Below are 13,424 nucleotides of genomic sequence, written 5' to 3'. Positions count from 1 at the left end.
CTACAAATATCCTAACGAAGGATTATAAACTTTTAAAATGAAATTGAAATTTTCGGCTCAGATAGTGACCATGTCCCTTTAAAGGGTCACAGTTTTGGTCAAAAAATATTTTTCCGATTTAATGTTTACAATGCTTCACTAAGGCATTTCTAATGGTTAATTTTGAGTGTCAGTCTTCGTGTCATAAGCGAGATACAGAGCTCACATTTCTTTGTTATGTAAAACAAAGCTTCGTTATCTTTTTGAATGTTGAAGTAAAAAATTCCAGACTTAGACACAAAATGAATGTGATTAACGCTAGGAACTATTTATTTATTTATTTATAAGAAATAAAACAGAGAGAAATCGGTGTGAAAAAGAACTTTTACAGTTATATTAATTGCAAATACAGGGCACGAGCCTTGTTTTACACGACAAAGAATCTGCATCTTGCGTATAGCTTTACGACTGATACTCAAATGGGATATCGTTAAAAATGCATTTCTAAATCACTATAAACACTAAAATTAGAAAAATAAAATTTGACCAAAATCATGACCACGCCCTTTTAAAGGACTAAACGGGAAATAGCGGAAAAATAGCGTAGTCGTTTGGAATTCAATAAATACCACTTCATAATCTTTCCTGTGTAGGGAAATGATTTTCCGAGCTTAATTTCATTTCAAAAACCCTGATTTCACTCATCGAACTCATGTGTCCTACAATCTCGGATCCGATTTCATTATAATATTTTAATTGCCAAAATTCAACTTTTATCTCCCTCTGAACAAAGAAATAATCAAACAAATGCATGCCAGAGAATAAAGGAAAAAACGGACCATTCAAATTTTCCGGCTTGGGTATTACATTTAAAAGTTCTCAATCACAGCGAAAGAAAACACAGGTAATGACTCGACATTTAACGTAATTTTAGTGAAGTCTTGTAGAGGCACAATGTTCTTAAGCTACAATGGGCTCAGAAATCCACAATTTAATTCAGGTTAGCATTTAATGAATATTTATATTAACCCTTAAATCCTGTTGATGGATTGCGTTTCGGGTTCCCACACCTGATCAACTGTAACGTAAGATCAATAAAAAAAATTGACAACGTGGAGTCGTTTAGATTCTGAGAATTTATTTTATCATTTTTTTTCAAATTTATTAGTTATTTCATAGAAGAAAACGCCATTTCGTTCTTATTGTTAAACACATGTTACAGTGTTTGATGTAGAAATCGATTTCGGTGGAAAAAATGACATGCGCATCTGTGTAGATCGAGAACACCACCCTCCGCAATGGCGAGGACCATGAGTTACCGTACAGGTAAGCTTAATTAGGCACTGTGCTCGTCCACACGCATAAATATAGGAGAAATGACCTGTTCCTAAAGCAACGATGTCGAAATGCTTGGATAACTTTGATTTTAATCGTATAAAAGCGAGTATTGTGACGATCAAACTGAACGAGCGATTGTTTGTTGTACTATGTGTTAGAGATTAGAACGCACCTGTCCATCCCCAGACAATGTCACGTTATGAACAAAGAAATGGTTCAAGTGTAGGGGTTTATTAAATGAAGGAGAATAATTATTATTATGAAAATATGCAGGTAATCTCTCTCTCTCTCTCTCTCTCTCTCTCTCTCTCTCTCTCTCTCTCTCTCTCTCTCTCTCTCATAGCATGTTTCCGTATGTATTGAATTTACCAGGGTTTTTTCTCAAAACATCAAGCTGTATTATGAACATTAGACAGCAAACAACATCTGCTTGTATTTATTTCCTGTCAATATTATTTGTCTATTATTCGCTGTGAAAATCCTGAATAATATCTCCACGGCAACCCCAAGTAGATTTACCCGATGTACACCTGATTTCTCAGGTAAAGCATTTTATTTGTCTTTAGCCCTGACTGTAGGTAATGAGTAACGATAAACAAGTGGGATGTAGTAGCGTTATTCTGGGATAATCTTCATACATCGATTGAGATTAAATTATTGATGCTGGTCCGCCACTCCGAGCTTATCACCTGGCCAATAAGACAGGCAATCAACTTAATGAATTGTTCTGTCCTGTAATATTATAACTGATCTACGTACGTACAAAGCCAATCAACATCGTGGATTGCTCGATCTATAATTTATATTAATAAAACATTGTCGTCCTCATATTTCGTTTAATATAGTGTACCTATGGATATATATTTCGACAATTTACGTCGAGCCTTTTATCGTAATTATAAGGTAGTTCATTGGCCTGGCTTGAATCGCAGTTCAACCCATATATTTCAAGATATTAACAACACATACGCATGCTTTCCTGCAATATGTTTAAATTCTTTAATTCTCTTGGCCTTGAAGAAAAATACATTTGTCAAATATCGAGGGAGAGAGAGGTGGTGGTAGTCAGTGTGATCTATATAATGGACTAAAAGTTTGACCAATAGTAATACAGGAAGAAGATCGGGCTTGAATCCCCACCCTGCCTAAGTCATACAATTTGTAGAGTATATAAAATTCAGATTTATTTACTAAAATTCGTAAGTAAAAAATTCTCCTCTGAGTAATCTTTTTTTTTTTTTACTTTGGATCTTCTGCAATGAACGTCATACTTTATCGATACCTTATCAATCATAAAAATGTATTGTTATAAGACAGCCATGAAATGTGTACTACTGTTCAAGTGAATCGACACGTCAGCGGGTTAAAATCTATGTTATCCTCAAGGCTATACATATTAATATCAAATGCCAAGTTTGTCATTGCTATACCCTAATGCGAATAAAACACTTGTTAATAGATTCTCTTGTTTGTTGAACATCACCAAATTGTTTATCAGAGGGCGTTAATGCCACAGAGAGAGGTGTATTGGGATGTAAGTCGCTCTATAAAACATGTGACTGGGTTCATGTTATATAGGCCCACAGACAACAATGCGAACCCGGCATCTGTTAAAGTATAGTTCATACACATCTAAAACGAATTTAGAAAATATATTTAGATCACCAGTGGGTGTAATATTGAGTTAAATACTATCCTTTTCCGTGTATTACAAAATTTAAACAAAAAATCAACTCTCTCTCTCTCTCTCTCTCTCTCTCTCTCTCTCTCTCTCTCTCTCTCTCTCTCTCTCTCTCTTAATGAAATCTGAATTATTTATGCGCGTAATTTTCTCAGCCACCCCATCGCATGATTCTTGAAAAAGAGAAGGTTGTCATCCAATGTATGAATGCCAATGCCAAGATTCTCCATTTTGTTAAAGATTACAACATTGTTTTATTTGAGACCGATCAATATGTTTATAAACTGTATGGCGAATTATCCATTCCCCTCAAACATAATAACACTACTTTGACAGTGTTATTAGCTTCTAACTCATGACCATCAAATTTGAACCAGGATATATTGCCTGTTTATGTTCCGTTTTCCGAACCAATCAATACATGGATTGACGTATAACGAGAAAGGCGAAACATATCCTTTATAATCATAATGATAGTAGACTCCACTCTTAGTCATTCGCTTCAATCTGGTTCCCTGTTAAAAAATAACTGTTTAAACTTGAATAAAGAAATGTGGATTTGTTTAGAAGATTATATGTAATTTCCACATCGTGAACTAAAATGCTGCAAGAATCGAGTTCGGCATTTCTTTATATTTTCCCCTATGTAGTGCCCCTCAAACGTTACTAGTATGCGGTTAATTTTAGTAACGGGTTCGTCCAAGTGTTAGTGAAAGACGTTTTACAACAAACCTTAAGCGCTCCCCATTAAAATTAATGTATAAAAATATTTCATCCTTGTACTATAAAATCAACAAGGCCCGTAACTCGCAGTCATCGCATGCTGCTGACCGCCGCCAATCGTTGACCGAGGCCCATCGTCGATGACCGCGACCTGAAACTAAAGTTTCAAATTGCGCTTGCTTCAAATATCCTTATTTTTATCAACAGTTTACATTCATATGCGAACATTTATGGTGTCTTAAATACTTTTAATATGAATAAAGCTAATTTTGACCACTTCCCGCCAAGGTAAAACATATAAAAATGGCGGAAGTTGCTACAAGACTATTCTCTTTTGACAAAAGAAAATAATACAAGACTTGTTGTATTTATAGTGTAAGAGTGCAATTTTTTAACACGCTGATTAAGATAGGGAGCTCATATGCAAAAACCCAGCACCAAACATCGTAATAGATTGGTCGCAGAATTTTGTTTTTATCATAATTTCCAATACATTGAGCAGATACACGAATATACATGTTGCATGAACCCAGCTGATGAAAAATACATTTGTTACCCTTGTATTATTAATAAAACTTTGAAGTCGCTAGATCTTTACAGATAAAATGGCACTGACCATTCATTGTCAGCGCGCAATTTCGTTCATGTCATTAGTTTCATGACGATAGTGAAATATAGCAAATGAGTTACCTAATGTACCTAGGCAATTAACCTTGAAATCATATGAATTTTTGATTGTCCATCTATCGCATTGCACTGTTATATGTACACGATGAATAACGAAGTAATCAAACTGACGCTCCTCGGTTCTGAACATGAAATTGGAATAGGACGCCATACAGGAAGATATAGATCTGATCAATTCTTCATGTTTTCCTTGTAAGGTCGATTTCATTCTGTATACTTTTACACCATACGCTCGGAAAAACCACCGCATACACATGAAATATTATATGCTCTGTGGAAATAGTGACTAAACCGTGTATTTCATGCTTAGCTTGATTTCATTGTTGAGTTTAAACTATTTGTGTTTAAAAAAGTAGATTTTTTAAATAAAGAAATCCCATACTTACATCTAAAACGAAACTTTAAAAAAAATACATTCATATTACTAATATCGAAAATACTTTTTTTCCGACAATCTATCATAAATATTTGAAATATGAGAGGTATCACCCACATGCACGTATCAATCATACACCATTCACACACCGCTTGCTACCGGGTCCGGGGTTCCTGTTACAATCCCCTTGCGTTCCCATTTCAGTCATCTCAGGTGGAAACGCGTTTCCGAATGAACATGCGCTGGTCATTACAGACCACTCGGGCTTTCCACAGCATACCAAATAGAGAGAGAGAAAGGACAGTCTTTTCCAGGATAAAGCCGATTTATCACCGTAATAAGGATGTGTCAATATGTATACAGACACCAAAGAAATCCTTGATTGGAGAGGCATCGGCGCGTCATTGAAAGGGCGAGAAAATTAATGACCATCCGCACAACGAAATAAATCAAAATGCTAATGAAATTATCAACCGCTGCTTTGTTAGCGAAGGAGAGGGAAAGAATAATGTCTTGGAATACCAAATTGCAACTGAAAAAGGATTTTTTATTAAGGGACTCTTTCAGACGTCAAATATTTATTCCATATTTGCACAATAGTTCCTCAATACTGAATTGAACCATAAATGAGCTAATGACTATTTTGATAGGGGATGTTTTACTAATTCAACATATTCTTTATATTCATTGAAAGTTAATTTGACGATGTAATTTTCGTCATAAAACATGTCAAAAATGTCACGAGAGAATGAGATTAAACAATAAAAACTAGTTGCTGATGATAATGAAAGTAGTTTCCAACATTCCATACTTGAAAGATTTCTTATGCTATGTTAGCTTAGCCGCGACTCCCCTGAATGTGTTATTGGATATTGACAAGATATACAAGGGTGCAGCACAAACAAGATGTTGATTATCATTGATCATGACTTCAGCACAATGTCACTGGTCCATCCATAACGTTTACACACATCAAACATCGATTTGTTGGGCCACAATTCGACACGCCCTATTAAACAGCCAAATGGAACCAATACACGTTTCTCCGCGATATCGAAATTGTTCTGCTCAACAATGACTTTGATATCTAGGAATGTGGAACAATATCGATAAAATGAATCCAGAATTGACTTTTCTGAGAAATCGAAAACTTATTTGGTCTTTCACTAGTTATCAATACGAAGACTGTGTAATACATCTTTAACTGGTTTTTTTTTTCAAATAAAGAAAGTTGTTTTCATAAAAATGATCTTCCACATAGTTATATGTAGGTTGTAACACCATTTACTAAGATCAATTACATTGTAAAAGAAGATTTTCAACACACAGTCTAGTAATGAAGATTTAACTCGTAACGAATCATAATATGGTCCTAACTTCACTGCGTGATTTCTTCTTGGTCTTAATGCATGAAGTGAACCATTTATTTTTAAATAGTGGTTTCAAATATATGTTATGCATGTAGGTTGTGAATTCTCGAAAAAAAATGAACTGTAGACCTTTTATATGATAATATCTTAACAACATTTCTTTCTGCCCTGAAGCAAGGTAAAAATAACGACACTCCACTAACACTTAATTGAAATATAGATTATAGAAAGTAATGCCTTGGTTTAATTTTATATTTCCGTCAATGTTAACAGGGGGAAAAGGTGACTTTTTTGTACAAGAAACCCCCGTGTAATAGGCTTATCCTTCATCAAGTTTTACAAGGAATTCTCATCTCATCACCGATCAATCAATAACACCGATTTTGCGTAGTGTTCATTCGTGTAATTAAGATTCAATAATTATTTACTTTCAGGAAAAGACGGCCCTTTGGCACAGGCCCTCGCCTTCAACGATGAAGCGATTTAGCGTGACAACACCCGGTTCTTCTCAACAAATGCCAGCATGCTCGATTGTTTTGATCCCCGTTCCAACACTGCAGGCTCTCCGAGGGAACTTATTCAGCAATTAGCCTACTCTTTAATTCCAGCAGAGGTTTGTGGCTCTGGGATCGATCTTGAAGCCCATTATTGCGTGAGAGGGCACATCAGACCCTGGTCTGGAATATGATTGCAGGTCCCTTGCCATGGCTCGTCCTCGCACCTTTGGCCTTACTGACAGACTTACTCACTGTTGTTTTCGTGTGTCACTATCGTCGTCAATTCCACGGTACAGATGTTGTTTTCATCTCAATTCTCGTCTGCATGGTGCTAAATGCCTTGGTGGTCCCTCTCGTTCCAGCGTTACTGGACATAACTCATTCAGAATGGAACGAGAACCTATGTCACTTTTTTGTGTGGTCTGCTCTGACTTTACGTTTGGTTCATGTCTCAAGTCTTGCGATGTTGTCATTCCATTGGTCAAAAATACTCCGAACCTCATCAAGACGAATCAAAATAAGTACGACTACACTTGTGAAAATAATGACCCCCGTATTCTGGGGTGTATGTACAATCATAGGACTCTTACCGATCATCGGGGCGGTCCCAGACAGGTTTAAGAGCAACAAAGACTGTCTTTTTCTCCTCTCAGACCTCGGACTGGGCTTCGTTATATTCATGATTGTGTATGTCTTAACAATGATCTGCATTTCCCTGGTGTGTTCATTTGATTCCCTTGCCCTCATTCACTATGCAAAGAAAATTGCTTTTATCAAATATGGTGCAGGGAGGTTTTACTTGCCGAGAAAGAATGATGGCCTCTCTGAAAACTACACAGTCCACGAGCGGTACGGACAACTGAACTTTGCTGCCGACCTCTGTCGTCTGGTGACCATAGTAACATGTTTCAGTGTTGTTGCCAACCATCTACCCTACGTGGTGAGTATACTCTCTCTCTCTCTCTCTCTCTCTCTCTCTCTCTCTCTCTGACAAAATAATGATTTTGGCCATCTGTTTCTATTGAGATAAAGGATGTACATAGATGGATGTCCAGAAGAAGGAATATAATTATTTTATAGCATTAAAATACTAAAGCTAAATAAGATGAGTTAATAATTCATTGCTAAGATATAACCAATGCGTCAGGCCAACTAAAGCAGAGCAGTGGAGACCCATCACTTACGATGAATCTAAAATGGAGGTTCCATTCTCATTTATTTCTGTCTGAATCCACCCTCCGGCCATCTTTCTACTTTCCAGGCTCTTAATGCATCCGATTTGTACCGTATGTCATTCTCAAGCAATCATTGTTATCGATGTCTTATTGAATAAAGCAGGTTTCTGCAGACATCTCTGTTAATGCTATAGAAGATAACGATTCTATCCATGAACCATTGTACTGTACTCCCAAACCCGCCCCTCGAGGGATATAATATGACTCTCTTCTTGGTGTTCAAATTCGCAGAGGGGGACAATTTTACCAAAGTATTAAGTTTCGTCTCCATAAAATTCCCCGCTAACTGTATCAGGTCTAAAAGGATCCCTAATATAATTTTAGATAGCATAATTGTATTAATCAAGAGAGGATCTGGTCCAAATCAACGTGTGTTAGGATTAAAGCAAACTAGCAAAACCATCTGCTCTAAAGGACCAAGCCATCAACAAAATGTTTACACCCTTGTCTAGAAGACTAGTTATGCATCTAAACACGTACAATGTATAGCAATCGTTGTGATTAATGACAGGACAGGGTAACACGACTGATGACACGCGGGTGTGACAGCGAATCGACTGACACTTTGTTAATGATCACGATGCGTTGATTTCATATTGCGTGGGTGCTGTTCAATACTTTGATTATATATTTCTTGCAGACTCTACTGTGTCGATTAAAAGTATGTGTCACAAATTATCAAGAATACTGTGTTGACACTTTAAATTGATAATATAATACAAAATGTCATGAAACAAAAATCTTCCTTGCTTATACCTGCCCAATTCAGTAATCTTCCAACTTTGCCAAAATATTTCAAGTTAAGCAATCTTCCTTTTGTAGGTTATAGAGTTTCTATACATGATTTGAGCAATCTTCCTTTGTATGTTATTGAGTTTCTATTCATGCAATCTTCCTTTGTATGTAACAGAGTTTCTATTCATGCAATCTTTCTGTGTATGTTATAGAGTTTCTATACATGATTTGAGCAATCTTCCTATGTAGGTTATGGAGTTTTTATACATGATTTAAGCAATCTACCTTTATAGGTTATGGAGTTTCTATACATGATTTGAGCAATCTTCCTCTGTAGGTTATAGAGTTTCTATTCATACAATCTTCCTTTGTATGTTACAGAGTTTCTATTCATGCAATCTTTCTGTGTATGTTATAGAGTTTCTATTCATGATTTGAGCAATCTTCCTTTGTATGTTTTAGAGTTTCTATACATGTTTGAGCAATCTTCCTTTGTATTTTAAAGAGTTTCTATACATGATTTGAGCAATCTTCCTTTGTATGTTATAGAGTTTCTATACATGATTTGAGCAATCTTCCTATGTAGGTTATAGAGTTTCTATACATGAATTGAGCAATCTTCCTTTGTAGGTTATGGAGTTTCTATACATGATTTGAGTAATTTTTCATTGTAGGTTATAAAGTTTCAATACATGATTTGAGCATTCTTCCTTTGTACTTTATAGAGTTTCGATACATGATTTGAGCAATCTTCCTTTGTATGTTATAGAGTTTCTATACATGATTTGAGCAATCTTCCTTTTGTAGGTTATAAAGTTTCGATACATGATTTGAGCAATCTTTCTTTGTATGTTATTGAGTTTCTATACATGAATTGAGCAATCTTCCTTTGTATGTTATTGAGTTTCTATACATGATTTAAATATTCTAACTATGTAGGTTATAGAGTTTCTATACATTATTTGAGCAATCTACCTTTGTATGTTATAGAGTTTCTATACATGATTTGAGCAATCTTCCTTTGTAGGTTATGGAGTTTCTATACATGATTTGAGCAATCTTCCTTTGTAGGTTATAGAGTTTCTATACATGATTTGAGTTATTTTTCATTGTAGGTTATTGAGTTTCTATACATGAGTATTGGGACGGACAGATCCTTGTCGGAGGAGCTGGTCACGTGGTTACCTCTGATGGAGGCTCTAGTTTTACCCTACTTCCTCTGGTTTGGAAGCAGACGATACAAGCACGCGATTAGTTACATCTTCAAAGTGCATATTTTACGTCGAAACCATGACAACGAAGAAAGTGAGCTTCATTTGTTGTCTTATACAATAGATATCAGTTACTCTTTCTATACCAACAGGAAATCGTCATGCCGTTTTGCTTTGTTAAAAAATCCTTAATCTCAAGGTTATTTGTCGATATATGTATCAATGTTTTACACCAAGAGTCCAGATTCATTTTCAATTCCATCCTCATCCAATTACTCAACATGTTTGACTAATTATTCCTTACAGCAAAAAAGTCAATCGGTAATACAAAGAATATTACGGAAGTTTATTGATCGGGTAAAGAAAAAAAAGATAAATTAATATATGAAGGCTCTCATCTGATCGTACTATTTACTCACTCTTTTGGAACGAATTCATTTGTTAACCAATGTGACCAGCTGTTCTTATATCCATTCAATACTTTCATCGATTTTGCCACAGCTGACCAAAGATAATTTTCAAAAGATTAACTTAGGGTTACAACCTAATTAATGATCAGGTTTGCACAACCCTGGAAAAGGATAAATGCCGCATATATACCATCTACTAGCTATTAAAATGGGTTAATGATTAAATAAATATGTACCTGCATGATTTGTCAATTTTTTCATTTATTTTCACCTCAGATCCGGACTCATGTACTCTTCAATCGTTTACAAGAAAAATCAAAGATGTCCACACATTACCACGACCTGTTCACCTCCCGAACAACTTGTCATCCTCAGGAAGTACAAGAGTAAACTCGACCAAATTCCAAAGAGGAGAAGGATCTCCACAAAATTTCAACATTCAAAACAAAATCAAAGTCAACATTGAGCAAACAAACCGAGGGGATATGTACAGAAACGGCGGATCCTTGGACTCGCGAAGTCCGAGGCAATTCCAACGGTCTGGTTCGTCGGGTTCGCGAAGCGATCAGATGAAGAAAAAGCATCTCCCATCTATATTCATTAACGAGACTCTAAACGATAGCTCGCCGAAGCGATTAAATACGGGTCCCAACGCCGGAGTTGTGATGGTGCGAGCGATGTCAGAAACGGAATCCGGAAGCGTGCACTCTATGTATTACGTGTCTAGCGATTACCACCCAGACTGTCTCAACACCGATAGTTTACCTCGAAGTTCTAGCATCGAACACGCGAATTCTGCCGGTAATCCCCAAACAGTGACTGACGGACGGATACATCTCAACAGATATAATTCCAACTCTCTCCCCAGAATGCATCATCATGGAAATGGAAATGCAATCGGCGTCCTCTCTAGTTCATTTGGTAGTATTCCAAGAAAGAAACCACCAAAGATGGGATTGCGTAGTAATTCTGGAAGCTCCTCAAGTCTCTATCGGACACACTCGCGGTCGTCAAGTGGTAATGTCTACTTCGTTGGCCATTCCAGATCGGCAAGTGGAACTATTTTTAGATCTTCTAATATAACTATTCCGTATATTTATGAAATCCAACCAGGAAAGGAACGAATGGTTCCTAGACAATCGAGTGAGCGAAGTGAGAGTGAAGGGGTGGCGGGTCAGTATTGTGAAAGCGATATTGACAATGTACTTGAATGCAGTTCAATGCGATCTGAAGACATTCAGAGCCCTAGTAAACCAATTGAAATTCCTTCAGTTACTTACATTGAAAGAGGGCACATATCTCCTGATAAGCATAGACACAGTATGTCTTCGAGGCAAAACGATCTAGCTTTTCATCGCCAAAAAGACAAGGAACAGCTTTCAGATGAGAATGATTCTGGGTGCATGGCAAACTACACAGATGATAATTTTGAGAGCTTTAACGTTAACAAACAGTCAAATGCAGCCACAAACCCGACCTTTAGATTATCTGACACTGAACTCGATGGGTTTACTACGAGCGAACTACTCTCTTCCAAACCTTATTCATATTTATCGAATCTTAATAAAACTAAGACACACACACCAAATTTCAAATCCCCGTGGATAAATCTAGAACTTCCCGAGGAAAGACCCAGCTTTTTAGATAGGGAGAAATCTGTGGAGTATGCGTTCTTTAATAATCAACTAACTACCTCATCAGAAAGTACGGATGTAACGCCATCTCCGAGATTTGACGAGAATACAGATCGGGGCTTTGAAGAAGCTTTAAATGCAAGCTACAACAGCAGGGAGAGCCTGTGCAGTTTTAACGGTGCTTATGTGGAATCTGTCTCAGAATGTACCGACATGGGGGATTTCTTCGATACTCACCATAGTGAGGACGGCAACGAGTTTAAAACACAGGCCATTGTCTCCAGGATATCGCCAGCAAGCCTTACTGATCCATTCTGTGAATACCAAGACTCCTTACCGATCACTAAATCAAAAGATTGTTCAGAAAACTATACAGACTTTTCAGAGAATGGGAATAGCAGGCCTATCTCTGGCCCTTCCCCGTGGCCAAACAGCGCGAAAAATTCAGCCTCGGTGGATCTCTCATTTGAATCAGATTTCTCTAACGAGCGGCAAGTCCAGGACGACGGGCGACCGTACCAAGACATAGAGGCGGTGTACTTCTAAGAAAGTTTTCATACAATTTTCATTATATAGGACTATGCACTATTTTATAACACCGCGCCTTTTGGTACAAATAGCTGTCTCAGTTTAGTCACCATTAATGGCTAATGCCTCGACCGTCCGCTTCTGCTTAAAAGGGTAAAATTACACTCGACAATCATCAGTGCTTGTATAATCATGTTTATTGTTCATGTTCATTAAAATGATTTTGTCTCGTTTTTTCCCTTTTTTATGCATTTATTTACACACATATTTTGTCTTACTGAGTATATAGATTGACAAGACTTTTATATGAACATATTTACATTTGCAACAATTTTTTTGCCTTAAAGGGAGAATACTCTTATTGAGTTTATAAGTGGTCACAAAGACCCAAATATACATCGCAAGGAGTGTTGAAAGAATTGTTAGAAACATTACAAACGAATTCAAGTTATCTTCGACCTTGGAAGACGGTGAACAATACAATTTAGTTCACCTGACCCGAAAGATTAAGTAAGTTCTTCTGATCACGTTTTGTACGTAGTCCGTCCGTCTGTAACCTTTTCACGTTTTTGTCGTCTTTTGTATAACCATAAGTTTAAATTTCACCAAATTTGGCACAAAGCATTATTATGAGAAGGAGATGCTAAAATATATAAAAATAAATCTCCAAAAACAATTTCAAAGGGCAGATAATAACGAGACAGTATAAGTATAGGACGAGTGTATTTAAATCTTCTTCTCAAGAATCACGGCACCAGAAATGCCAATTTTTACATCAAAGCTTCTATAGAAGATTCTAAAATAAAATTGTTAAAACCATCACTCCGAGACCCAGAAGGAGTAAAAAGTTCAACAGAGAAATATATTGTGAAAATATTTAAAAATGTTAAGAACAAAATGCTTCAATTTGTGATATGACTATGCAAGCAGCATTAGATTATGTAGATCTTAATTTGGTCAAACTGTTACCCCGACTATACTTGGGCCGTAGGAGGTGTTCAAAGTTCAACATAGATATAG

At 36.5% G+C, this 13,424-nt stretch overlaps 1 protein-coding gene across 3 annotated transcripts; it reads left to right on the top strand.

The window, feature by feature from the left end:
• The first annotated feature begins 1,145 nt into the window (after positions 1-1,145).
• Positions 1,146-12,637, top strand: LOC105338116 (uncharacterized). Of its 3 annotated transcripts, none has more exons than XM_011443108.4 (4): positions 1,146-1,305; positions 6,589-7,591; positions 9,737-9,926; positions 10,519-12,637. In XM_011443108.4, the coding sequence occupies exons 2-4, from the start codon at positions 6,839-6,841 to the stop codon at positions 12,420-12,422; spliced, it is 2,847 nt and encodes a 948-aa protein (XP_011441410.3). In that variant the 5' UTR covers positions 1,146-1,305; positions 6,589-6,838; the 3' UTR covers positions 12,423-12,637. The 3 variants fall into 3 exon arrangements, with proteins under 3 accessions (XP_011441410.3, XP_011441411.3, XP_011441412.3); XM_011443109.4 differs by lacking the exon at positions 1,146-1,305 and adding an exon at positions 1,336-1,590; XM_011443110.4 differs by lacking the exon at positions 1,146-1,305 and adding an exon at positions 1,749-1,859.
• The last annotated feature ends 787 nt before the right edge of the window (positions 12,638-13,424 follow it).

This window comes from Magallana gigas, chromosome 3 (assembly GCF_963853765.1).
Source record: "Magallana gigas chromosome 3, xbMagGiga1.1, whole genome shotgun sequence".
NCBI classification, from domain to species: Eukaryota; Metazoa; Mollusca; class Bivalvia; order Ostreida; family Ostreidae; genus Magallana; species Magallana gigas.
The sequence above is the reverse complement of the archived record's forward strand: the minus strand, read 5'-3'. Positions and strand labels throughout refer to the sequence as shown.

Coding starts and splice junctions, on each gene's coding strand:
- LOC105338116 (XM_011443108.4), top strand. CDS start 6,839: ATGATTGCAGGTCCCTTGCCATGGCTCGTCCTCGCACCTTTGGCCTTA. Junction 7,592..9,736: donor CCAACCATCTACCCTACGTG/GTGAGTATACTC, acceptor TTTTCATTGTAG/GTTATTGAGTTTCTATACAT. Junction 9,927..10,518: donor AAACCATGACAACGAAGAAA/GTGAGCTTCATT, acceptor TTTTCACCTCAG/ATCCGGACTCATGTACTCTT.